This window comes from Vigna unguiculata, chromosome 1, assembly GCF_037176805.1.
Source record: "Vigna unguiculata cultivar grain cowpea cultivar isolate G323 ecotype 2 chromosome 1, ASM3717680v1, whole genome shotgun sequence".
In the NCBI taxonomy this organism is placed as follows: Eukaryota; Viridiplantae; Streptophyta; class Magnoliopsida; order Fabales; family Fabaceae; genus Vigna; species Vigna unguiculata.
Window position 1 is genome coordinate 42547477 of NC_140792.1, and position 25549 is coordinate 42573025.

Genomic DNA, 25549 nt, shown 5'->3' on the forward strand with positions numbered 1-25549 from the left:
ATCGTAATCTCCGTTGGTCAAAATACAAATCACTAATATTAAATGAAAAACTTCTTCAAATTTTAATGTTCTTGGTATAAAATTAGTATGTAATTAATTTCTACGTAATATATGTGCCACAAACTATAATAAAAACTCTTGAAATTAACAAATAGAACATATATTAACAAATACAACATTTTTCACTGTAATTCAATCAGAAATCGACATGAAAGATTTTAATTTTTGTAATATTAACTTAAAAAGCACATCAAAATAATTAGTTTGTATTAATTGAACATGTAAATATTTCACTTTTGTAAGAAAAACTAAAAGTTTTACCTTTTCCATTACGTGAGACGTTCAAATCAAGGATAATTTGTTATTAAATATCGATTACTGTTGATTTAGATTTTATTTTGCTGAGATTGTTCGTTTGATATATAATAATTACAATATCAAAAGTAAACGACTTTTAAATTTATTTCGTTTAAACATGATAGTAACACCTTATAAATTTTATCATGAAAATAATAAATTGTTTTAATAGAGATTATATTAAATGCTAATATATTTAATTTTCGAAATCAACGTTTTCTGACGATTTTTAGAAAATCATAATAATATAACTAACCTTTATTAAATTCATTTTAGATTAAATAAAATTATATCCAGAGAGAGCATTGGAATAAATTACCACTAAATAAAAAAGTTGTCGGCAAAAAATTAACAATATTCCTAATTTTTAAAATTTAGGTAAATTTCTTATAAATCACAACAAAGACATTATTGGAATAATTTAACAAGGTTTTTAAGTTTTAGATATCAAAACTTCATTTAAAGACTCTATTTATTTTTTTTCACATAAAAATATGTGAATTATGTTAGAAATACTTTTTAAAATTTCATTAAGTATCCAACTTCAAACACATATGTTATTGATTAAAATACTACAATTACCAAATTCTTTTCTGGTTTCTAAATTATTAATTTATACGTATACACTTATTTGGTCTCACAACTTGCTTTTATGTATATACTTTTTCATCGTGACACGTCATTACGAGTAAAAAAGATATCTAGTGCATATTATCCCTGAACATTTATATCAACATAATGAATACTGATAAGTAAAACTTATTTCATTATATATTAATAACCTAAAACTTATTTAATTCTCTTTGTATCTTAAGAATTTATTATGTAATTATTTTTAATTGACTGTATTTAATTCAGCAGATACAATCAAAATTAGAAATATCAAGATGTAAAAGGAAATTAAAAGAAAAACTTAGATATAAACATTATTATTTTATACTATCTACAACCTAAACTCTCCAATTTTTCACTAAGTTATTTTTCGTTTAAACTCTCCGGCTTCTCACTAGGTTATTTCTCGTTTTCAATAACGAATAGAGTTTGATAAAAACAAAAAAGGTGTAGATGACATCTTACTCAATTTAAACAATCATTGTATTCAATTGAATGTGAACTTGATTGTTATAAATATTTGCATAAAAACAAATATAAATTTAGTATTTTGTAAGTTATAGAATTATATGACATGTAAACAAACTTTACAATAATTAGAGTAATTAAATCTATATAGTTTGTTATCTTAAACATTACTCTTCTAAATTCTAACAACATTGACAAAAATAAATCCTTGTCTAGTTTGATCAAAGATTTTCTCTATCCAATTAAAAAAAATGTTGACCAACTTTGATGAAAAATAACATTTTTCTTATTTATTGAAAAATAATTCATACAAAAATCAATCAAAAAGTAACCACAACGAACGTTAACTAAAAAAATTGTGTGGATGTTTGCCAAAAAAATATAACTCCATCGACATTATAAAAAAACCACCTTGACTAACGTCTATTAAAAATAAACATGGTCTATAATAACAGAAACATGATCTCAGCAACCAAGAATACTTCTTATTAATAAATAAAAAAAACTTGATTACCATTGACTAAAAAATATCATAACAAGAAATTAGGACTAATATCAATCGAAAAATTAACTTAACCTATGTTAGCTAAAAAAACTCTAAGTGATTACTTGGGAAAAAAGGAATCTAAACTATGTCAATCGAAAAATGTATGTTAGTCAGATAAATTAGAAAGTAAATTAAATTTTTAATTGTTTAGTCGCATAAAAATAGGTATACAGAAAATATATATTTTAAAATATTCCTTAATTTATACAGAAAATATATATTTTAAAATATTCCTTAATTCAAATAATTTAAATTTTTTTACTAACTTGGTCTCCATAATTACAAAAATTGGCAAATTTTAAATATGAAGAAATTGTGTCCTCTCTAGCCAATCTCTGAAATCGTGAGATGTCAAAACGATTTTAAACTTGAAATCATATTGGGACCGTATGATTTTATTGTAATCAATTACGAGGGATGTAATCGATTACAAAAGTAAGATTCTGTAATCGATTATAATCGATTACGAGAGAGCCCAATACCCAAAACATTTATTGTAACAGTTGAGACTTAAGGTGCTTCTGTGTTAAAGGGACATAGTTGACAATGAACTCTGCAATCACAACCCACACTTCTCTTTCACGTTTTTTCTTTCTTTGCTGTATGGTACCAATTTTTCTTTCACGTTATTTTTTCACATAATTCAAATAACTTCATTTATTTTGCAAGACTTACCGCAACCCATGAAAAGAAAACAAAATCAAAAGCCTTTTGTTCAATAATCAACGTTATTTTATGTTGACCAGGAGACAATTTTGTTAAGACTTTTATTTTCTTATTTTAATTTTGAATGAAAGACGATAATAAAACTTTTAGAGTGTAGATGTGTGAAATGGAGGCATAGAATGTTATAAATGTACAGAAGTATAATAATTCAGAATTTGATTATTTAAATTTGAAAAATCGTTTTTGGATACGATTTTTTTGTAATAAAATCGTGTGGAGGGCACGATTTGCCCAATTTCAAATTTTTTTTAAAATTTACCCATTTATATCATTATGAGGCATATTGGACTACGTTAGGAAAAAAAACCAACAATCTATGTTATTTATTTTCCCTCCTTTCTCTCCTTTCTACCCAACGGGGATAAAAATAAGTATGCGATCGCAATAACTGAATGAATTTTTCATATAAATTGAAGGAAGCACACGTTGGTAGAGCCACGACAATTTTAAGCAATTATTAATAAAATTATTAATAGAAGTGAAACAAATACTCAGTGTTCTCAAAGGTAAAAAAACTACTGTCATTTTAAACTACTTTCTCACCTATCTACATACTCATTATCTTAATTCTTATATTGATTGGACATAATAAAAACTGCTATGACTTTGCTAATTCTACCTTTTTTGGAAATTAAGAAATTTGATGCCACAGGCAAAAACGAACAAGAAGAGGACAACCCAGCCGACATGAACAGCAGCAACAACCGGAAGGAAGTCATACTCATAACCAAAGTTTTGTTTCAGGTATTCCTTCAGTTCCATGGTTCCATTACCTGGTATCTCCAATTCTGCACTTCTGTAACCTAGTTGTGAGGTAATTAGACCATACAGTGTCCAAGAAACAGGAGAAGCCCAATAATACCATCTCCACCAAATAGGAATTTGCTGTGTAACATTTAGGACAAACAAAATTAGCTTTCTATGAAAAAAACAGAAAATTAACTTATGAATAATAATCGCTTACCATCCTAGGAATGACAAAGCCAGAGAACAAGTTCCAGAAACTCATGAAGAAGGACATGCAAATGGCAGCCACTTGGTGACCCGGTGTCAATGCTACAACCATCATCCCATACAATGTGTAGTACATAAAGCACATGAACATGTAGTAGTACAACCAAAAGAAGTTTGCTGCTTTCCACTCAAACCCAATCATTGAGAAAATCAGAAGAGAATAAATGGTTGTTTGAATTGCATTATAAATTGCCTCTATTGCCACCTGCATAATCAATTAAGTGTCTTTATTAGTCTTCTGTTAAATTTCTCAAAGGGTTTCTCTATGTTGCTCTTTCTTTGCTTTTGTACCTGACCAAATGCATAGGGCAATGCAGAGTACATCCCTGCTGCTCTTTCACGGTAGAAGATAGTTCTTTCAACGGCAACAACTGGTTGTACTGATGTAGCATTCATGGCTCCCAGAAACAACACAGACGCGTACATGGCTCCCAAAAGATTCCCTAAATCTTGTTGTTTATCCCTGCCATCAAAATTTGTTAGACAAACATCAAAATGAATAGTAACTTGAAATGCAAATTTTGGTGTGAAAGACCATGACTTAATAGGCAAGTTTGATAGCATACGTTTTATGGGCTTTATGCCAGAAAATCACGCCGAACATCAACCCCTCGAGTATTGTCATGAGGAATCGGACAAGGTTATACTGAGGAAATCTCCAGTAAGAACAATATTGTTTCCAGAAGTTAGCTTTGCACTGAACAAAAAACGATTGGGAATACTTGGTTGGGAAGTGCAAGTCCTTGGAATCTGGTGTTGGAGTACTAAGCTCCACAATAAGCTCCTCGTTCCTCCTGAAGAAAAGTACACAGAAAATAGACAGTTACAAAGACAGAACAAAGAATAAACTCAAACACTAACAAAAATAACATAACTATAGCATGAAAAATCATACCGGTATAGGGTAGACTTAGCGTAAATCTCTGCAAAATCTACATTAATATTAGCCTCAACTAAAGTAGAGCTGATTTCAAGCATCCATGTGGCAGGATTGTAACCATCCCTGATTTTTGGAATACCTGGGATAGCCTGAAATTTATGCACAGTAGATATAATTATATGAAACATTTTCTGATTAAAATAAGAGGAGCCAGTGCTGGAAAAAGTATGAAGCTAGCTAAGGTCGATCTCAAAGACAATATACACATTGAAATGCTTCAAACTCACTTCAAAATATTCTACTAGCTTATGTGAGTGGCGTCCAAGAGGTCCGGCATAGATAACCTGTCCTCCTCTTTTCATCAACAAAAGCTACAGTAACAAAATAAGCAAAGTTACATGCAATATTCTTCCAAAGAAATAACATACACACTCTATATAGTCTATACAGTCCACACTACCTCATCAAAAGCTTCAAAAATGTCTATACTTGGTTGATGAATTGTGCACACAACGGTTCTCCCTGTGTCTACAGTATTTCTCACAGTTCGCATAACAATAGCAGCAGCTCTAGCGTCAAGACCAGATGTTGGTTCATCCATGAAGATAATTGAAGGATTGGAAACCAATTCCACAGCAATGGTAAGCCTTTTCCTTTGTTCTGTTGATAGACCACCTACTCCTGGAAGACCCACAATTGCATTTCTGATGGCTTTAAGCTCAACCAATTCCATAACTTCTTCAACAAACATCTGTGTCACCGAACAAAATTAAAAATATTATCGTTAAAAATTTACTTTATTCATAATGGCCGAGAAAATATGATTTTTTAGTTTATCCCCCACACACCTTTCGTTTGTGTGCATTTACATCTGAAGGGAGGCGAAGCCATGCTGAAAATATTAGTGATTCATATACAGTAACATGTGGAGAATGAATATCGTTCTGTTCACAATAACCACTGACACGAGCAAATGTTGCTTGGTTCTTTGGGTAGCCTGAGATGCTAATACTTCCTTCGATGTACCCACCTGTTTTTCTTCCAGCTAATACATCCATAAGGGTTGTTTTCCCAGCACCACTAACACCCACAAGTGCTGTCAATATGCCTGGTCTAAAAGCACCACTAACATCTTGTAGCAGTTGAAGTCGATCACCTTGGATTCCTTGACTCATCATTTCCTGATGTAATATAGATCAAAAACAGAACATTTACTATGAAGTAAAATGAACAGGCTTGAATTAAATTTAACTATTTATGACAATTTTGATCAACATATAAAAGCATTAAATTTATAAGAACACTTAATATGACATAAGATTTGAAAAAGAGGCTTTATATTTAATCTGTCATGTACGGAAGTGAAAGCACTTTCTAGAACTCAGTGACTTACTGCAGGCATATCTACGTAGTAGCTTATATGGTTGAAGGCAAGTGAAAGAGGTTGGAAAGGTAGAACCATTCCTCTTCTTGGTTCTTGGTTCGAAGATGTAGCAATTTCTGTACCTGCTATTTTCACAAGAATTAGCAACGCGAAAGAAAAGGTGTCTGTCACTGAGTTGCACGAGAACAACATGCAACTACACATTTTTCTAAATAACAATAAGATGCACTTGGTTGAAAGATTTGAGAACCTTCAAGGGTTTGCTGTTTAGAGGAAGACTTCTTCTTTTCGTCACCTTCATCCGAGATGACTGCTTTTGAATCTCCAAAAGCTGAAAATTTGGTTGGCATTAAAGGTATTTATCAAAGGTGCAAATTTTACTAAATTAAAGACTTTGGAAATAAAAAGGGTGTAACTTACTATTCAGATAAGTTAAAGACAAAATGAATAAGATGTTGAAGATAATAGAAAACCCAAGCAAGGCTCCAATGCAGACCCAAAACATATATTCTTCTGTAAAGAAGCCTCTAGATTTGAGAAGCGCCTTTCCAACTGTAGGTGCATCAATTCTAGAGTCTGTATTCGGCTGTAAAAGATAAAGATAAACGATGTTTAACAATGCTTAAAGTTCATAGAATATAATTAACTAACGCCTGAAACAAATTTATCTTGATGTCTGCAAGTATATAACCAAGCTATGAGAAAATTGAATTCTTACTTTACTCCATCTTTTGTCTAGGAATTCATTCATTACTATGGCATTCTGACCATACATCATAGGAGATAAATAATAACCCCATATCATCCATGGCTCAATGTCATCTACAAACACCAAAAGAAAACATGTTGCAATAGTTTGAACTAAAAAAGAAGAATTCAAAAAGTTTACAACATTTGATCTTACTAAAGCTTCACCTAAACTAAAAGATTCATCCAAAATTAAGAAGTGTCGACGACTTACTTTTGGAAATAACAAAACCTCCAAGCACAAATACCAATTGTAGGGCTAAGGTACCCAGTGTATTAGAAACAACTAGTGTTCTACCAGCTGCGGCAATAAACCGAAATAGAGAGAGAGCCATCTGATGAACGCTAAAGAACGTCAAGAATGATCGGAAAAATCTGATGAAACAAAGGGAAAAGTTTGGATTAATAAATTTTTACCATTCTAGTTTAGGAAAGTTGAAAATTTGATTTAAGTTGCTTTCCAATGCCAAAAGGGTAAACTCGTGTTAATTACCTGCTTGCAGAAGGAGCAAATCCAATTGTGTAATATGTAAGGATAATCCATATCCCTGATTCCATAAAGGACAGAGGGATCTTGAGAAGGCAAATAGGCAAACCAAATGCCCATGCAGGGTAGAAGTTGAAATCCCTCTGTTTGTAGAAGACAGAAAGCTTAGAAATTGTCATAGATAGTTCTGCCATCCCATTAAACATCACGTTTACTAGACTAAAGAACAATGCTCCAAAGAATTTCTGTCCATCTTCAAATGTTCCTACTGACATTTCTGTTCTAAGGAACAAAGTAAATGTAATAATAGACATGATTGTTATCTGTACTGTCTTGAATATATAAACGAAAGAACTGCGCTTCATAAGCAGCCATTCTCTTGAAAAACACGCCTTCAATAGCTCCCAGTTTGTTATGCCGTACTTGTCTTTCACTAAGGCAGCAGGGTGGGTTCGGCTCTTATCGTAGGGTACCCCAAGCTTAGTAGCGAGTTCCTCTCCTATGTCAAAGGAATTAAAGGCTTCCACAAATTCAGGAACTGAAACATATCTGTAAGGTTCATCTCTTCTTGACCAATATTGTTGCTGGTCTTTCTTGGATGTCACTTCTTGTAAAAAATCAGCAATTCCTTTTCGCTCAGGACACTTGAAACCAGTGCGTTCAAAGAACTCTAGCACATTTTCACGTGGACCTTGGTACACTATTTGACCTTCTGAAAGTAGGATAATGTCATCAAAGAGTTCAAAGGTCTCTGGTGCTGGTTGTAGAAGAGAAACCACCATGGTTACATCCATTATATGAACCATTTGCCTCAAGAACTTGCATATCTGGAATGTGGTGGAACTGTCTAACCCTGTTGATATTTCATCCATAAATAGTGCCTTTGCTGGTCCTACCAGCATCTCCCCTGCATCCATTTACAATTAAAATAGATATTATAAACTAATGGATAATCAAATATGCTTATTTAGAAACCATCATTCTAAAAGACTGAAGTGAGTACCTTTGAAAAACATATATTTTTAAGGAATTAACCTCTAGCATACTACATGAACTAGTTTAAATGTTTAACAATATCGTGTGAGAGTAAAACTTTCTTTTCTTGGTGGTGCATCTACTAACAAAAAGTTAACCTGTTGTTACTCGCTTCTTCTGTCCACCAGATATGCCTCTTCTCATATCATTTCCGACCATAATGTCAGCACAAATATCCATCCCAAGTATCTGTCAGAATAAAATAGATGACAACTTACATAAAAGAGGGTAAATTAAAATCATACACAGAATGTTTATAATTTATAGTGGAGACACCAACCTTGAGAACATAATCTGTTACCAAATTGGTTTTTTGACCTGATAATGCTGTAGCCTTCATGAATGCATCAATCTCAGGGTCTGGCTTTATTCCTGCTTCTCTCTCCCTTCTCGACAGTTCCACCAATGCATGGTATCTTGTGCCAATACCCAGACAACGTCCTGAAAAATCTAATGTCTCCCTCACTGTCATTTCTCCGAAGTGAATGTCGTGTTGACTAATATAAGCACAGGTTTTTTGTGGAACAAATTCATTAAGCTCATGCCCACAGTATGTGACTTTCCCAGATACCTGATCACATTTCAACATAGAGCTCACTTCATATTAAAAAACATACACATGATATGATGTATGATCGAAGTAAACTGATTTGTAAACAGAAAAATGAGAACAAACCCTTAAATGACGATCAAGCTTCCCTGCAAGTGCCAAAAGCAGTGTTGTTTTCCCAGAACTTGGAGGTCCCAAAAGGAGCGTCAACCTTAGATAAACACCAAATAAAATAAGTCAAATAAAAAAAAATCATAAAATTTTCGGATGCAACTGGGAGTCAACATCCACCCTCAACTAATAAAAAGGTTCATAAATGTATTTTTTCCCTTTGTAGAACTTGGCTTTCCGGAGAAAACAATTCTAAATACATCACAATCAAGATCAATCCATCTTTGAAAGCAAATTTGGATTTTTTTTTCAGTATAAATCTAGATCAAGGGTAAGGTTTGTCTCTTAGTTATATGAACTATTTTGGTCATATCATGGGATTAAATATTTTTAGAGTGAAGTTTGTAAAACCAAACTTCTGTAGGCATCGGATCGATAACGACTCGTTATCAGGTATATTAAAAAAAAAATCATTAGAATTCTAAGAACTTCTGAAAACGTTTTTCACTTATTCTAGGGAAACGTTTGATATAACTACCTTGACGGTTTAACGATCCCACTAACATCTTTAAGAATCTGAATCTCCCTCTTCCTTGACGGTGCAAGGTGAAATAATACCAGAACACTCTGCGTGTGTAAACAAGATAATCAGACAAAGCATTAGTATGTTATAGCAGTAGCCATAACACTGAAATCCAATGCAGAAATCAGCTAGTTTTTGAATCAGAGAACAAAAGTGTTGGATTAGAAACAAAGAAGTACCTCAAAAGCATTGAGAGTAACATTAAGCAGGGAAGGGAGTGCTCTACTCCCAACATGCACATCACCCTCCACAGATAAATTCTCGCACCGAATTTCGATCTTCGGAAGTTCAATCCCCACTCTACAATAAAACAAGAACAAACCAGGTCAGAAAATAATGAAAATGACAGAGAGAAACGGCGATGTATAACTAATAACATTAGCCATGCACCTATCGACTCTATCTCTAAGTCTGCGTAGGAATTTCTCATTATCTTCCTCGACAATCTTGAGTATGCTGTCGATCAAGAGCTTCTTGTCGGGTAAGCAGAGGTTGGAAAAATCGACTTCATCGACCACCACATTTCCATCGTCATGCACGTGCTTGAGCACGCCTTTTTTCATGCGTTCAAAAGTTGGCAAGCGTTGTATGGCGGCCCATTTGAGGTCTTCCTCGTCGTCCACGTGCGTGTGGCGACCACTCACGTTAAACACGTCGGGCGGCGCCATCCACGCCTCCCTGAAACTTCCCGTTGTCCAGCTCCGGCGACTGCTCACCGATGCCACCAAATCATCCCCTGCAAGTGCCGAAGCCATTAGTCTAAACAGTATCTATGTATCAGAGTTTGCAGAGACAAGGAAATAGTGGTGGATAGTATGATTTGAAAGAGAAAGAGGTTGTGTATTTATAAGGTGGGAGGTGAGAAGTTTACGTGACCAACCATGGAAGCATTTGGTCACGAGAGTAAAGTTTGCATGCCCATGTGAATAAATGTCTCTTTCTATTAATTATCTTGTCTACTTTTGTTCTTCTTTTACACGGAAAAGATTGTTTGACCCTCCCATTTAATTCCCCATTAATTCTCTTTTAATTCTCTTTTGTTCTTCTTTTTTACCAAAAAACACCGTTTGACCCTCCCATTCAATCCCACATTCAATTCACTATTTTTTTATAATAAAATATTATATTAAAATAATAAAAATAAACAGAATAAAAATAAATGTAATAAAAAATTATAATAAAGTATTAATTCATGAAGTTGTGAGTTAAATTATAAGAATGTAATAATCAGTCTGTATAATTGTAACAGCTATGTTGAAAACAGTATTCTAGAAAGATGCAACACTGACACAGGCATTCAGAGATCTTCAAGGAGATGACAAGGCACGAAAGTCAAGATAACTTTATTCCGTAACTTTCCAAAATCATAACGACAAAAGCGCAGAGAAAGTCTACTAAAAACAAACATAATTAATGTTGTACTATATTTAATCGGTTAATCTTATCGTATAATTTAAATAAATTATCGTGTAACATATAATAATTAAAAATTTATAAATATATTTTATTACTCTAGAAAATGAATATTAATAAATAAATATAATGTTTTGTTAATATGTATTTCATATTAAAATAATTAATTATAATTAAAATATGGTTTAAAAGTAATTCTATACATTATAATTTTAAATACATATTAAAATATTTTACATAATTAAAATATAATGTTTTGTTAATATGTATTTCATATTAAAATAATTAATTATAATTAAAAACAAATATAATTTTACATAAATTTAGGAAATAAGTTTAAGAAATAAAATCATATTTAACTAAAAAATATATTATGGATCTTTATAATCATTGTTTTTTGTGTCATTAAAACAACGAGTGGTGGATTAATTGAGTGAATTATCAAAAGTGCTTAAAGTTAAATTAACTCCATTCAAATTACTAAAATTGCATATGTTTTTTAACAGATACATATATTTATGGTTGGGCAGGGTTGCTTAACATGGTTTAATTGATCTGTCTCCCAAGAAAATATTATTGTTTTGAACTCAAATTCTTGAGTTTGATGTTATTTAACTCACTATTCAACATTGTTTATTGATTATTATTAGTTAGAGTATATACGTTAGTAGCATTAATTTATACGTATTTATACGTATTGTGACACTAAAGAGCATGGTATCTTCAGCAGAAAATATTCCCTTACATTGTCCTTTTATATATATATATATATATATATATATATATATATATATATATATATATATATATATATATATATATATTATGTTATAGAGATGCCAAACCCAAGTTTTCAGATTCTCCAACACTGCAAAACCAGCTAGCGTTTGTTATATATATGAAGATGCCTCTATTTTACGTTATCCAAATGCTGTAATAATATGTAAAAGACAATAAACATCCAATATTACTATGTTCAACAATGCTCTAGAATAAAACCCTTGTTAAGGATTTCTTTTAATGGGTTATGGCACCAAATTCCACTTTATTTGAATTAAGTATTTTATTGATCGCTAATTTATTGGACCCATAGTGATTTAATTAAAAAAAATGTTTTCTTTTAATAAGTAATCTTTACATCAAAATTTTTAGAGATAAAAAGATATAAAATTTGAGTGTTTCTTTTTATTTTTAATAAAATAAAACAGGTCACCAAGAAAAAGAGAGAAAAATATATTTTTCACAAATTTGTTCAGAAAGAAGAGGTTTTATACAATTAAACGATATATTTGGTTTTCTTTGTTGTTTAACTATTGTTGTATTGTTGTCCACCCGTATCAGTGATGGGGATATTTTTGGTTGAACCTTTGAAAGTTGAACAAAAACTTGTAGCATACTTATTAACTATTATTAGTGATATTGAAATTTTCTGCATTAAAAGGTTTTGGTTTATTAGTTTTTCTCTCTTTTCTTTGATTCATCCTATTATTATACATATTATTTATGTAAGGAAAAATTGATTTAGTTTTTGGTTTTCTTATTTTCCCGAGATTAGGGTATATTGAGCAAAGAGCATCTAATTAAGTTATAAATGGAATGACGTTGTTATCCTAAACAAATTTGATGAGTAATTTTATTCTCACTTCTACAACTTGCGAATAAGGAGAGAAAGATAGGAAAACAGGTAAATCAGGCGTGAAAGTGTGTTTTGGGAAGACAAACGAATCCTCTTCTAGGTTTTATTTGCTGTTTTGTCTTCTTACATCTCCTTAATTTTTAAAATCATTATTTTACCCTTCCCAAGAGTTATTTCTTTATTTTTTTTTTAAATAAAATTTTCAGAACACAAAATTTATTTCGAAATGAACTTTTCAGAACAAAATTTTTGGAATGGATTTTCCAAAATATATATAACTTTCACAATAAATTTTTTGAAACAAGCTTTTCAAAATATGACATCTTGGAACAAGATTTCTAGAATACGTTTTTCATATTATATGATTCCTTCCAGAACAAACCTCGCTTCTTCTTGTTAGAGACAGCAATAGTGGTATTTTAAACTTTTCGTTGTTGTAAGTACACGAGAGTTTTGGCCTTCTTAAATAACACTAATTTTAATCACTTGTGTCTAAATAAATTTTCTTCCTGCACCCTATAAAATTTCTTCTTGCATCCATAATTTCAAATTTTCTTTTTCAAAACACACTAAACTAATTTTTGAAAACATTTTTCCGGAACAGGAGAGGTGAGTGTCTGGTGAATCGTCTGGATTTCAAAATATGGTGAATTTCAAGACCGCATTTTGAAATACGGTGAATTTTAAAATTGTATTTCGAAATACAATGAATTTCAAAATCATCCTTAACAGAATTTCGAAATTTGGTAACTTCTTAAATGAGTAAATTTCTTGACCAGATTTCCAAACTCAATGATTCCCTAAATCAGATTTCGAAATTCGGTGACCACTTAACTTTTTTTAGTAAAAAGAATGTCTGTTCGAGTTGATTAAAAGTGATTGGGAGATGCAAAACTTTCAATAAATATACAGCAAAGCAGTAAATACGTTTGGTAACTAAATTTCTTTTAGTAAAAAGAATGTCTGTTCAAGTTGATTAAAAGTGATTGGAAGATGCAGAACTTTCAATAAATATACAGCAAAGCAGTAAATGCGTTTGGTAAGCAGAATTTACTATCTACCTGATTTACTTAACATTATTTATTTTTCTTTTTGAAAAGTATAACCGGCATAGGTGAAAAGTTCGGAGGTGCATAATAAATACTTGGATGTAGGGATGGCAATTTAGACCTGACCTGCGGCCTGGTTTGCAGAAAAAACGCGGAGCGGGATAGGGTAGTGAACCCGTAGGTCCGTGCGGACTCGACCCGTATAGTCTCGCGGCCCGCGCGGGCTGGCCCGTAAGCCCACATAAAATTAAAAAAGAAAATTTGCACTTGTGTATATTAATTACTTTTTTTATGGACTCTTGCATTAACATTTCAAATTCTTATATAACTGAAAAAGACAAGTATTATGTAATTTTTAATGTGCTAAAATTTAAAGAATACATCGTGTATGTCATAGTATGAATATGATGAAAATGTTGAATTATCAATTTATCATCTAATTTCCCAAAGTCTTTATTTAATTTTGTGAATTTCTTAAAGTTTTTCAATTTTTAAACATTGAAAATTTTATCATAAAAAATTAAAAAAAAAAAAGCGGGCCGACCCGTGGGTCCGCAGGCCAAGAAGTATGCGGGACGGGCCAGTATTTTCAGCTCGCATATTTTATGCGAGACGGGGCGGGCCAGCCCGCATTGTGCGGGCCTTATGCAGGCCAGACCTACCCGCATTGCCACCCCTACTTGGATGTACAAGAAGAAGCCACCGTACTTTTTTGGGGTCTGGAACACCCCAACAAAATTTGCATCACTCACATTATATAGAGCTTAAAAAGGTTTGAACTATAGTTATTATCTAACAATAAGAGTCGTAAGCTACTTATGCTACCATTTTACATAAATAATTTTTATTAAACACGTACTTTTAAAATAAGTAAAATTTTACATTTAAAGCAATACTTTTAATTTTCCTTTGTCTTTTATCAAATCCATAGGTTATGCGAAGGAGGTAGAAACTTGGTAAAAATAATCCATTTGAAATACGAATTTCTTGAGTTTTTCATTTTGTGGACTGCCTTATCCATATACCTAGCTCTACTTGATACAATAAATAATAAATGCATAAATATGAGCACAATTCTAAGATTACTAAAGCCTTTCCTTCACCACTGTTCTGATGAGATCTCTGCTGTTCCACACGAGCACCAGCGTTTCCATATGCACTGATCTACTGCGAGCCCCTGAGGTAGAGGCTGGGTTATTAAATGCACATCTCTGAGATTTGCATCTTGCTATTTTTAAGGTACTCAAAAAGTATCTGCCTGCATACTGCAGAACATAAAAAAATTAGAATATCCCTTGGTTAAACATATTTTTTCAGTCCATGGTGCCCTTGAAGATGTACTGACCCTTAAAATGACTGCCTCAAATTTACCACTCAATATAAATTGCATCAAAAAATGGAAGTATGATGGGATGAGAAATGAGAGGATGAATTAGAGCCACTAGACTTGCACATCTATAATAATTCTCCATAGATTGTGATGACAACTCAAGAACTAGTAAAACAACTAATATAGCATAGGAATGGTGCTACTTACATTTGGAATGTCAAAATCGCCTTCCCTTGCATCGCATATATCCAGTGACAATTTTCGAAGCAATGGCATCTGTTATAGTTATGACAGAAGATACAACATCTAAATATTAGTTTCCCCACATTTACAAAATACAAAATAATAAATAAACACGTCTAAGCAAAGTGCAACCTCTGAAGCAGCATAACAAATGAAGTTTCTGCATAGCCCAGGGCCCTGCATAGTAGATTACAGTTTCAACTTTCAATATATGGTCTCCAGAGGGATTCATAAAGCAAATATTAGCTTTTTTTCAGAAAGCTGGATGAAAGCTGAGAATTAAGATTTTTAACATAATTTAGTATTATCTTAATAGTCAAAGACGCATAAGTATATTATTTCATACTTCAGATGCGTAGCAAAAAGTGTCTCAAAGAGCAGAAAGAATAGGGCATATTTGTTTCCAATTGTACTTATAATCTCATGTGCAGTCCTTATTTGATCATCAGAAAGAATCAAGATTCACATAATCGCCAATCAGAATGTTTAGGCCTTCTAAATAGAAATAAATAAAGAATATTGCTGGAAGAATAATGTGTACAGCAATAAAAAAATTGAGAACAAGGCTCAAATACCATGTGTTGGAGTGTAAAATGTCTCATTTCATTTTAGAACAAAAAAATTGAATGTATAGAAAGCTCACATTATGACGCAGCAGGATATCTTCAAGAGCTTTGCAGTCAAGAAGAGCAGAGGCCCCATTAGCTGTTACTTCTCCGCAGTCCTAAAAAGTATGCATACTTGCAATTAAAATTTAATTACAGAAACCTAGAGGGTAGCGTGATAAAGTTTTAGAACCAAAGAATCTCATTGTTGAAATGTTAGCATCAGTTATTTTATTATTATTCTGTACATTGCAGTACTACAGTTGTACTATTATTGTTATTCTTTCCTACATCCATGTTAAATGCAATACAGAGGTAAGGACTCTCTTTCCATGCCAATTCGCTCTTTTTCGTACTCATGAAACAATGTGGTAACTATGATCATACGCATTCTCTAAACAATAAGTATTTGATGTATAAAAACAAATTAAAAAGTAACAATTACCATAACACAGGATTGGTACTCAGTCTCTATGTCAAATTCAGCAGAACAACTTTGAGTTACCAATAATGGGAGATAGGTTTATTCTTTCACTTCCCAGCAGGAAAAAAAAAAACTATTCATTCTTACAAAATTACTCTAGGCCAGGAGATGACAGCTGCTTGGTTTCTAGGACACGCATATTGCTTGGTTTCTAAGACACTCATTTAGCCAACATATTCACATTATGTAAAAAAGGTCTGCGCATAAACATGTTATAGCCATGTCAGAGATAATTCTATGTTTTTCTAAAGTGGGGAAATCAACAAACCTCTAAATGAATAGAGACCAAGCCTGGCCACCCACACGAAATTATCTGTAGAGAGTCTGCAATGAGAACTAGCATTGAGTCATCGACAAATATAGAAGTGATTACTGGTTGATTAAATTAGCAGTGGCCAAAATACTATAACTTAAATTGTACAAGACAAAATTCAGTAAATTGTTATTGTCCCCTCCCTCCTTTAATCTTCCATTTTCTTTTTTTCTAATTGTTACCGACAACCAGAGAATTCTAAATAGCAATAGACAACAAAACAATCAGCAAAATGGCAGAGGCTGTTCCTGTTTGCAATATTATATAGAGGATAAGACTTCATCAAATTAGAGGCATATGATAATGATACAAAATCATGTGCTATAGTCACATGCCCCTAATAATCATTAGACTAATTAATCCCCCTAATAATCATTAGACTAATTAATCCTAACCTGAGTCAAGAAGAGAACACCCAAGCAATGAAAGCTCAGCCAAATTTCTACAGTTTTGAGTTAGAACGACCAAATCATCATTTGTCATCCAAGGGGTTACTCTTTCAAGCCTCAACTTTCTCAGATTTTGCATCGGGAATTTGAAGCTTGACATGGATATATCACCAAAACAATAGCACATGGCTAATACTTGCAAGTTTTTCAGGGATGCAAAAAAGTTCATCACAATTATATCAGATATTACCTGTAAAAAAAAAAGAAACCCAAAATAAAGGGAAACAATTTTAGAAATGCGATACAGCATCTAAGAACTGAAAGCACAACTATACATAGAGTAAAGTATAATAGTTAATGTAAGAAACATGCATCTCCTACACATTGATACAAGAAGAATCAGAAAGACAACATTTTAGCTATAACTGATGAAACTAATTCAAGGTGAAAACCTGGACTCGTCTGGTGGAATGCTTGGAGGAGGCAATAATGATGGAACTTCATGGAGTGTAGATGCCAAATGGAAAAGTTTAACCACTAAATTAGCTAAAGGAAAAAGTTTCTTCATTGTTTTTCAGAACTTTGATCCATTAAAATAATTTTTCTATATTCTTTAGGGAACATTTAAGAACCTCAAATCACAGGGAAGGTGATCATCACCTGAAAATGAAGGATTATTGTTTCTAGCAAGGGACAGATTGCAGGTAACCGTTTCAAAGCATCTTCACCTAGCATTCCACCTAAACCAATGTTGATGGCCTTTAATGACATCAGTGCAGATTCCAGAGAACTAAAAGAGATGAAAGAAAAGCCCCATCCAAACTCAATCTCTTCCAATCTATTCATTTTTCCTAACTCAGCATGTAGTTTTTCATGCAAAGAGGGTAAATCAGATTCCCTTTTTTCAGTACAACTGTCTCCAGGAAACAAATTTCGACAGTCTCTTGCTTTCAGACACTTTAAACTTGGATTTCCTTGAATAACATGAGTTAATGCAGCCCCAGAAATCTGCAATTCCAAAAAAATAAGAAATTGTCTCAGTAACCCAAAATGTCCCTCCCTGCATATATCAATTTAATTTTCTTGGGGGATGTTGTATGACATAATGGTAGCTTATTGTACAATAACATGCATAAAATATCAGTTAAGCATACAATATTTGAACACAAGGATAGTTAAACTAGAGGCGATGAAATTGAACAACTAAGAAGAAACTTTGAATAACTTATCCCATTGATGGAAACATAAAGGTTATAATGTTTGTAGTGAAAGCATCCAAAACAACAGTTAGAATTCAACATGAGAAAGATATAACTTGTTTATTAGCCAATGCTTATACAATTAAAGGAGGTATATAATATACATCATGCTTAGTTATTTTAGGTAGAAACTGGCCCTGTAAGTCATCTCTACAGCCGAAATAAACTTGCTATTGTACATAGAATGGAGCAAGCATTCAAACCACACAACCTTAAACTTGAACTAGCATTTAAGTTTCAGTAATAACATCAACAACTTCTATTGCCAACTGCAAAGATAAAGAAAAAATATGCAAGTCTATAAACTTGATGACAAACCTTAGTATTTGAAATATCAAGCATCTCCAAGGAAGAACCTACAAAATTATACAGTGCCTGGTCAACCAGATCAGTTCCTCTCAGGCATAAACTCTTCAAAACTTGCGTTTGAGACATAAGCTCGATTAGAGATGACTTTGAAACACCTATAAAACAACCATTTATCATTTTTCTTTAACATAAACAGAAATTTCTAAAAATGTAAAGCACTCCTCTCAAAACAACAGTACTAGGTGTTGTACAAGTTGTTTTCAATTATAAAGCATGATTTGGTCCCTTATTACATTTGATTCAAACAAAAATTATTCATGAGGTTATCACTACAGGAATTTCTTTTACCACAGAAAAGTTAAAAAAGCTTGAAAATAAAGCAAAAAACTGTTGGACTGAAGAGCTAGCATGTGAAGAGGTTATAAGGGTGATCCAAAGCAATAGTAACATAATTGTAACCTAACTAATGTATGCATGTATCAAAAGTTTTCATGAAAAAATAGGTATGTTAAATCATTATCATTTATCAGTCCATCGTTCTGTTTGAATAAAACTTTATCCAAGTCACACAATGCCCTAGCTTCTTTCGAATGTCAAAAACATCTGCAGTTAGTATTATTAAGTAAATGGTACTTCTTGAAATTTTATACAAGCCAAGCATTTACAGATTCATTATGGAAGTTGACTCAAATAAGAAAAAGGAATACAACTTACCCTGGCAGCCACCCATGTGTAATGTTTCAAAATTAGACACCACAGAATTCAAACGCTTATCTCTAGAATGTAGAGAGGTGTTGCCACTATCAGAAATAGCTGAGCAAAGAGCTTGAACAGCATTTATCCCAAATGAAGTATCACAAACCACAATTGAATTAAGTTTTTTACACGTGGAAATGAGATCAGATATGCCAATATCAGTAACAGAAATGCATCCTTTAATATTCAGGTGACACAATGAAACACATAATTTGGAGATGTAATGGAGACCCAAATCTGGCAGGAAAAAGAATTATTATAGGTTAACATGGGCACAAGCATAGACTAGAAAAAGAGATAGATTCAAAATGAAGCTTTTCACCAGAAAAAAAACTCTTACCACTGACATCAGTTCTTCCTTCCAATGTGAGTTTTGTAACATTAGAAAGAGGAGGTCCAAATTCATTAAATGACATGATTTGCACTGCTTGATATTTAGCACTAGAGGTCTTCTCTGGTACTGGCTGTACCTCAGCGGGACTAGAGGATAAAACTGTAACTGATGCTGGTATCAGTGGAGTAATATCAACAGTCATGTCAATTTCACAAACCAACGGACATTTCTCCAATAACTGAAGGAAACTGGTTGTCCCAATGTTCAAAAGATAACCTGCTTTCAATGTTCTTAAAGAAGGAAAGGACTTGCGGAAGCAATCAACAGCATGTTCAACATGCAAATTTCGACACTTAGAGATATCCACCTCCTGAACTGCTTCAAAGGTCAAGGTTTCTTCTGACAGATTTTGTGGGAACACCCATCTATCTCTTACAGGATGTTTACAATTAAAAAACAACTTTTCTATAATCTTCTCTTGCATGGGATCTGTTAAATATGATTGAGGGATGAGTGACAGACAAAGTATAGTAGATGGTATTTGCGGGCAACCAGAAAGGTTCACTTTCTGCATGCAATGGAAACTTATGTTACAAAAGCATGATAGCATTCTTAATATAACATCACATACTCCTTGCAAACAACTAGAAGACAAATTGGCTAAGATATAAGAATATCTAGGAGAGAAAAAATACTAAGAAAAAAAATGAAATTGACTTATCCATAAGCTAAAATTAGCTTATGCGCAAGTTAAAATAAAAATTTAGAGAAGTTACATGAGAGAGCCTCTATAAATTAGCTTATACACAAGTTAATTTTAATTTATGAAAATGTCAACTTCCTTTTTTTCTTCATATTTTTCTTTCCTAAAATTCTTATGAAGAAGTCATCCAAAAAGGCATAAGACAACACAATGCATTTGAATAGCACTTGCAAATACTGAAACCATGAATCAGAAGGAACCAATCATAATTAACAAAGTCAACAGAGAAAAATGTGAAAAACAATACAAAGATTCTTCACAATATAACACTAGAAACAGAAGGAAAAGGGATGCAGCACAGCTTGGTAACACGTTTGTTTTGGGTACAAAATGTCACGGATTCAAATCCTCTCATCCCTATCATGAAATACATAAAAGTTACACAACAATAATACTTAAATGCCTATTTGGTCATTACAATGTTTTGTGGATCTCTTAACATAAGATGAAAGAAAAAGCTAACTTTAGTCAATGAAATGCCAATCTGGTCAAGTAATGAGCTCATCACGTTCAATTTGTACTTTTTTCCATACCATCAAAGGAAATGAATAATAGTGTCTATGAAGTATTGACTTTAACTCTGACACCAAACATGTCATTTACACAGGGAGATAACTAATGTAAAAAATATAGGACATTGTGACACCACACACACATATATACATATGTTGAGAATTGAATTGAAAATTATAATTCACCTTATAAAAATAAAGTTAAGATTCATAATTTCAAATGAAAATAACCTTCACAAAAAGAATACTGAGATAGGAGGGAGTGAGAAGCCATTTTTCAATGCAATCTTCAAAAAAATCCTCAAATAAGAAGATGAAACATACTTCTTAAAACAACTAGTTATGTCCTATAATAATGAGCCTCAAAAAAATGCTATGATAGGAAGCACCTTCAAGTTGTTTCAAGGTACAAGATCTAGTCTAGAGTTGGTGACCTCCTTCATAATCATTGAAAAAACTATAGCCTGTAGTTCTAATTCAAGTGAAAATAAGTTTAAAAAATACATTTTTTTATTTATTTAGACATTGTACAGGTGTGTCCAACACATGTCAAGGACGTGCCGTGTTAGTAAGGTGTAGGACATGCAACATGTCTCTCAATTTGCATGTTGATGATCTTTGGATTGTATCATTTTATACATGTATTCTTTTGGTGTGGGCTATGGAGGGAAATCACCTGTTCATTCTCTAATTCTACTTAAAAATGATCATATAGAGGCAATCTTAATTATTAGCCAATAATTAATAAAATAAAATTCATACAAGATAGTACGGTGTTCTCTTAACGTCTTTTTCTTCTTTTTTTCTGGTACAATAAATCCAAAGTATTAAAAGCTCATAAGCTTGAGCTAAGAAACATAATTAACAAAGCCAAAACAATTGAGGGCTTTCAAGTATTAGAAGTACCTTAGAATATTCTGTCAACCTAATTCTGAGATGATCCAAGTCACTATACTTGAAAGTACCCAGTGAACCCATAGGAACAATATTTAGTAGTCTGAAAATTGAATCAAGGCTTTCCTCAGCCAGCTGTCTAAAATAAAAAGAGTTTCTTTTTCCTGTTAAACAAATAAAAAATTACCTTACAACATCTAGGAATTTCTGCATGAAGAATAAAGACTGTTCAGTGCTTCATGTAAAAGCTCAAGAAAATGGTATACCTAGAGCAAACCACAAAGGCAAAAGGCCCACACGAATCTGTAGGAACCAAAATAAAAAGCTTATAAGCATAAACCAAAATTGTCATCAATGGCAAAGCCAGATTTCAGGTGCAAAAGCATCAAACAATTTTAAGAACATGATTGATTCATAATTATTTCTCAAAATAAATTAGATGATAAAATATTTACATTTGCATCATACTAATGAGAATATAATTACATGTGGATCAATGTAAATATTAGTCAGCATGTTATCAAAAAATCAGCACAAGTTTATATATATTGAGGGATAACTATGCATAGGTGAGTGGTATTAGAAGTGGAATGTGGAGAAAATAGAGAATAATTCAAGCATCGGAGGTGAGAGGCAGAGGAAGGAGCCTGTTGCAGCCTTTTAAACCAAAGCTTGATATTGGGGGTGAGAGGGATTGAAAGGTGTCAGTTACACCATTTGAATCCCCACAGTTTCTGTAAATGCTTGTTATTATCTGTATGCATCAGTAAAAAATTTTACTCCAACAAGGTCCTGAATATGTTACACAATTTTTTGAGATTAAATTACACCAACCCCCCTTTATTTAAATTACATTACATTACAGTAACGTGCAAACCACCTTCCAAAAGTCTGAGTAAATTATAGTAACACCAATTGAGATTTTGTCAAATTTCTCGTAATATCCCTCATTTTTGGATCCCTACACCAATTCCCTTTGATTGTTTGAAAAACATTACACTCATAACCCTAAATTATTTTAAATACATATTCCTTCATAGTAAAATATGACTGTTATCACTCACTGTTTGCCTTTGGCGGATGTAGGTCCGGAAACTAAGAGAGATGGGTGTAAGTGTTACTAAAGGAATAATGATCGGAATAGTTTTCTCTTTTTCCTAAAGCCTTAGAGACTTGTCCATTAACTACGTTGCTCTATTAGGATTCTTAATGTTTTACAATTCTTATTATTATGTTAATTGTGTTGTTGGTTAAGCTTGTACTAATTGTATTTTACCAGTATTTGACCTAGATTAATTAGTGACACGAGGAGAGGCTTGTATTTTTCTTATAACACCATCATAACATCTCACAAATAGTAACCATGCCAATAAATAGCACATTGTTGACAATATTCTAGTTTCAGCAGCATAGTGAAGCAACATCCTTCTGTTTACAAGATGCAAAAAAGTAGGATTCATTAAGACCATCTACAATGGCAATTTTTCCCAAAAGCATTTCCATTATAAGTTATTCAAGGCCTTTACATCTATAATTAGCCATATAACCTCACTTGTTTCAAAATTCCGATGCAATTGTCTTCAGTTTTGATTGGCCTCTCCAAATTTTCCAAGTTACTTTCAAGCCAGAGAAGAAGTGCATCAGAAAGATGCAGTTCACTGTCAACATACTATAGCATTAGAATGTAAAATTTATGTAGTATTGAATGACGTCATTTTATATATAAATCAGTCAAACCTGTCAACAGTCAACTGAGGGTGCTTTACAGAAGATAGCAGCAGGTCATATGGAAGTTTTACAAAAAATTCGCTACGCTTTGCCCACATCTGTAAAACAAGAAAATGAAAAAAAATATATAAAAAAACATCCACAATTAAAAAAATGAACAAAAAACTAAGCTTAGAAAAAGCCCGAAATATATATATATATATATATATATATATATATATATATATATATATATATATATATATATATGCGTGTGTGTGTGTTTGTATCAGTAAGTAATCCCCAGACTACTTTTAAAGCATCACAAAGAATCTACTGTATCAGTTACACATTCTAAAACTAGAAAAGAAATAAACCCAATTGACATCTGAAAATGGAAATTTCCAAAAGCTCTAAGAGAACACACATAAAAATGTGAACTAGGGGAGTTGGAAACTTTGTATCCGTAGTTACCCAAATTAAAGATAATAAATAATGATAAGGATGCAAATTAACAACGGACTACATGAACTTCAAATTGTATTTTCCCGACAAACTAGCAAAAGAAATTTATCTCAACCAGCTCACTTGAAATATATAGAGGTAAGTGGGTTATTGCCTTTCATATCCCCATTTATCTTATCCTAATAACAACAGTATCAAGCGAAAGAGTTTAGTACATACAAAATTTCTTGCTAGGTAGCCCATGCATAAGTGCACGATATAGTCCCTGGCTGCAAAAGAAAATCCATAAAAGAAAAAGAAAAAACCTGAGAATGAACCATGTGATGGTATAGCAGAAGTGAAAGGAAAAAAAAGTGCAGACGTGCAAGTTAATCATTGCCAATATAAAAAAAAAAAAAAACATTTTACCACGATCTGAGCCAAAATTCCAAATTTGGATCAAGTCCTCCATTTGTATTTGAGTAGATTGAAATCCTTCGGGTGAGAACACCTCAGAAAGCCACATCTCACACTTCAAGAGAAGTGATTCCACTCCAAAATAAAGCGCACCCTAAGACATACAACAAAAACACAAACTGCATCAGCCAATAGACTGTCAAATGACAAATATTAGTTACAAAACGCAATGATCTCAAATAAAACAAGGAGTCCGGAAACTACAATCACATATTGCCTGACCAACAGCATACCTCATAAAGAGGGAAGAAATTATCCAACGTAATATCCAAAACGCAGTCACACATATGCTTAAGAATTTGCAAAAATTCGCTCACATTCCAATTGATAGAGATAGAGCCCAAGCATGATTCACTGCAGAAGTAACAATAAGTACGGTGTGTGCATGCAGATTCTCGAGATCAATTTAAAGTAAAAACAATGAAGAGGAAGATAGAAAACAAAGTTTGAGGTTAACATATGTTGCACCTGAAGTTCCCACTGAGGAGGCCGCGGAAATACATAGATTGTTCAATGAGCCTGTTAATCGGTACCAAGAATGAAAAGAATTGGAAATTAATCGACACTGGATGCATAAGTTAAGTGAAATTGAGTTCAATGAGAAAAAGTGTATGGAGGGAAGTGACGGACATATTGGAATGTGCCTGAACTTTAATCGTCGGAAAAGTGAGAATCGTTGGGAGATCCCAAGAGAGAATATCAGCGGTGGACACGAGAATCTCATCCTTTAGGGTTTCAGCTGTTTGGATTGAATCAGTGTTAGTACAAACAAGGAAAACGTGCTCGTCGTCTTCGTCTGAGACCTCCATTGTAAGAACAAAGAGACGGCAAGTGAAGTGAAGTGAAGAAAATTGAGAGATACACCTAACGTTTTTAGACAATTTGAAGGAGAACTCAAATAATAATAAAAATGCTTTAATGAATAGAAATAAAAAAATAGAAATTATATATATATATATATATATATATATATATATAATTAGATGAAACCAAAATATTTTTTATTTTTTATAACTGATTTGTATGATTTGTTTTTCATTTATATATTAGTATCACACATGAGATTACACATGTTGAGCATCAAATCTAACTTTCATAGAATAAATTTTATTGTTTTTTTCCATAACTATT

The 25549-nt window shown here is 32.5% G+C and overlaps 2 protein-coding genes across 4 annotated transcripts; both read right to left on the reverse strand.

Annotated features, from left to right (window-relative positions):
* Positions 1–3154: 3154 nt before the first annotated feature.
* LOC114184039 (ABC transporter G family member 39-like) lies at positions 3155–10315 on the reverse strand. Of its 2 annotated transcripts, XM_085673557.1 has the most exons (20): positions 9892–10315; positions 9681–9801; positions 9457–9545; positions 8934–9018; positions 8538–8828; positions 8356–8446; positions 7229–8129; positions 6950–7110; positions 6707–6810; positions 6409–6574; positions 6239–6319; positions 5998–6113; positions 5453–5785; positions 5065–5355; positions 4892–4975; positions 4620–4753; positions 4291–4518; positions 4016–4187; positions 3675–3929; positions 3155–3595 (listed from the first exon to the last, which is right to left on the reverse strand). In XM_085673557.1, the coding sequence occupies exons 1-20, from the start codon at positions 10254–10256 to the stop codon at positions 3326–3328; spliced, it is 4338 nt and encodes a 1445-aa protein (XP_085529683.1). In that variant the 5' UTR covers positions 10257–10315; the 3' UTR covers positions 3155–3325. The 2 variants fall into 2 exon arrangements, with proteins under 2 accessions (XP_085529683.1, XP_027927077.2); XM_028071276.2 differs by lacking the exons at positions 9681–9801; positions 9892–10315 and having other exon boundaries at positions 5998–6110; positions 9457–9557.
* A 4232-nt stretch (positions 10316–14547) lies between these two features.
* Positions 14548–25300, reverse strand: LOC114184050 (ubiquitin-protein ligase). Of its 2 annotated transcripts, XM_028071287.2 has the most exons (19): positions 25049–25299; positions 24887–24937; positions 24652–24772; positions 24371–24512; positions 24182–24231; positions 23528–23616; positions 23343–23448; positions 22057–22093; positions 21803–21954; positions 19628–20189; positions 19246–19524; positions 18541–18686; positions 17624–17971; positions 16970–17213; positions 16530–16585; positions 15816–15896; positions 15305–15349; positions 15137–15205; positions 14548–14864 (listed from the first exon to the last, which is right to left on the reverse strand). In XM_028071287.2, the coding sequence occupies exons 1-19, from the start codon at positions 25225–25227 to the stop codon at positions 14685–14687; spliced, it is 2937 nt and encodes a 978-aa protein (XP_027927088.2). In that variant the 5' UTR covers positions 25228–25299; the 3' UTR covers positions 14548–14684. The 2 variants fall into 2 exon arrangements, with proteins under 2 accessions (XP_027927088.2, XP_027927096.2); XM_028071295.2 differs by lacking the exons at positions 14548–14864; positions 15137–15205; positions 15305–15349; positions 15816–15896; positions 16530–16585 and having other exon boundaries at positions 16970–17461; positions 25049–25300.
* Positions 25301–25549: the final 249 nt, after the last annotated feature.

Coding starts and splice junctions, on each gene's coding strand:
- LOC114184050 (XM_028071287.2), bottom strand. CDS start 25,227: ATGGAGGTCTCAGACGAAGACGACGAGCACGTTTTCCTTGTTTGTACT. Junction 24,232..24,370: donor GAATTTTGGCTCAGATCGTG/GTAAAATGTTTT, acceptor TTTCTTTTGCAG/CCAGGGACTATATCGTGCAC. Junction 18,687..19,245: donor ACACATGGGTGGCTGCCAGG/GTAAGTTGTATT, acceptor GTTGTTTTATAG/GTGTTTCAAAGTCATCTCTA.
- LOC114184039 (XM_085673557.1), bottom strand. CDS start 10,256: ATGGCTTCGGCACTTGCAGGGGATGATTTGGTGGCATCGGTGAGCAGT. Junction 6,320..6,408: donor GTCTTTAACTTATCTGAATA/GTAAGTTACACC, acceptor CCAAATTTTCAG/CTTTTGGAGATTCAAAAGCA. Junction 5,786..5,997: donor ACTACGTAGATATGCCTGCA/GTAAGTCACTGA, acceptor ATATTACATCAG/GAAATGATGAGTCAAGGAAT.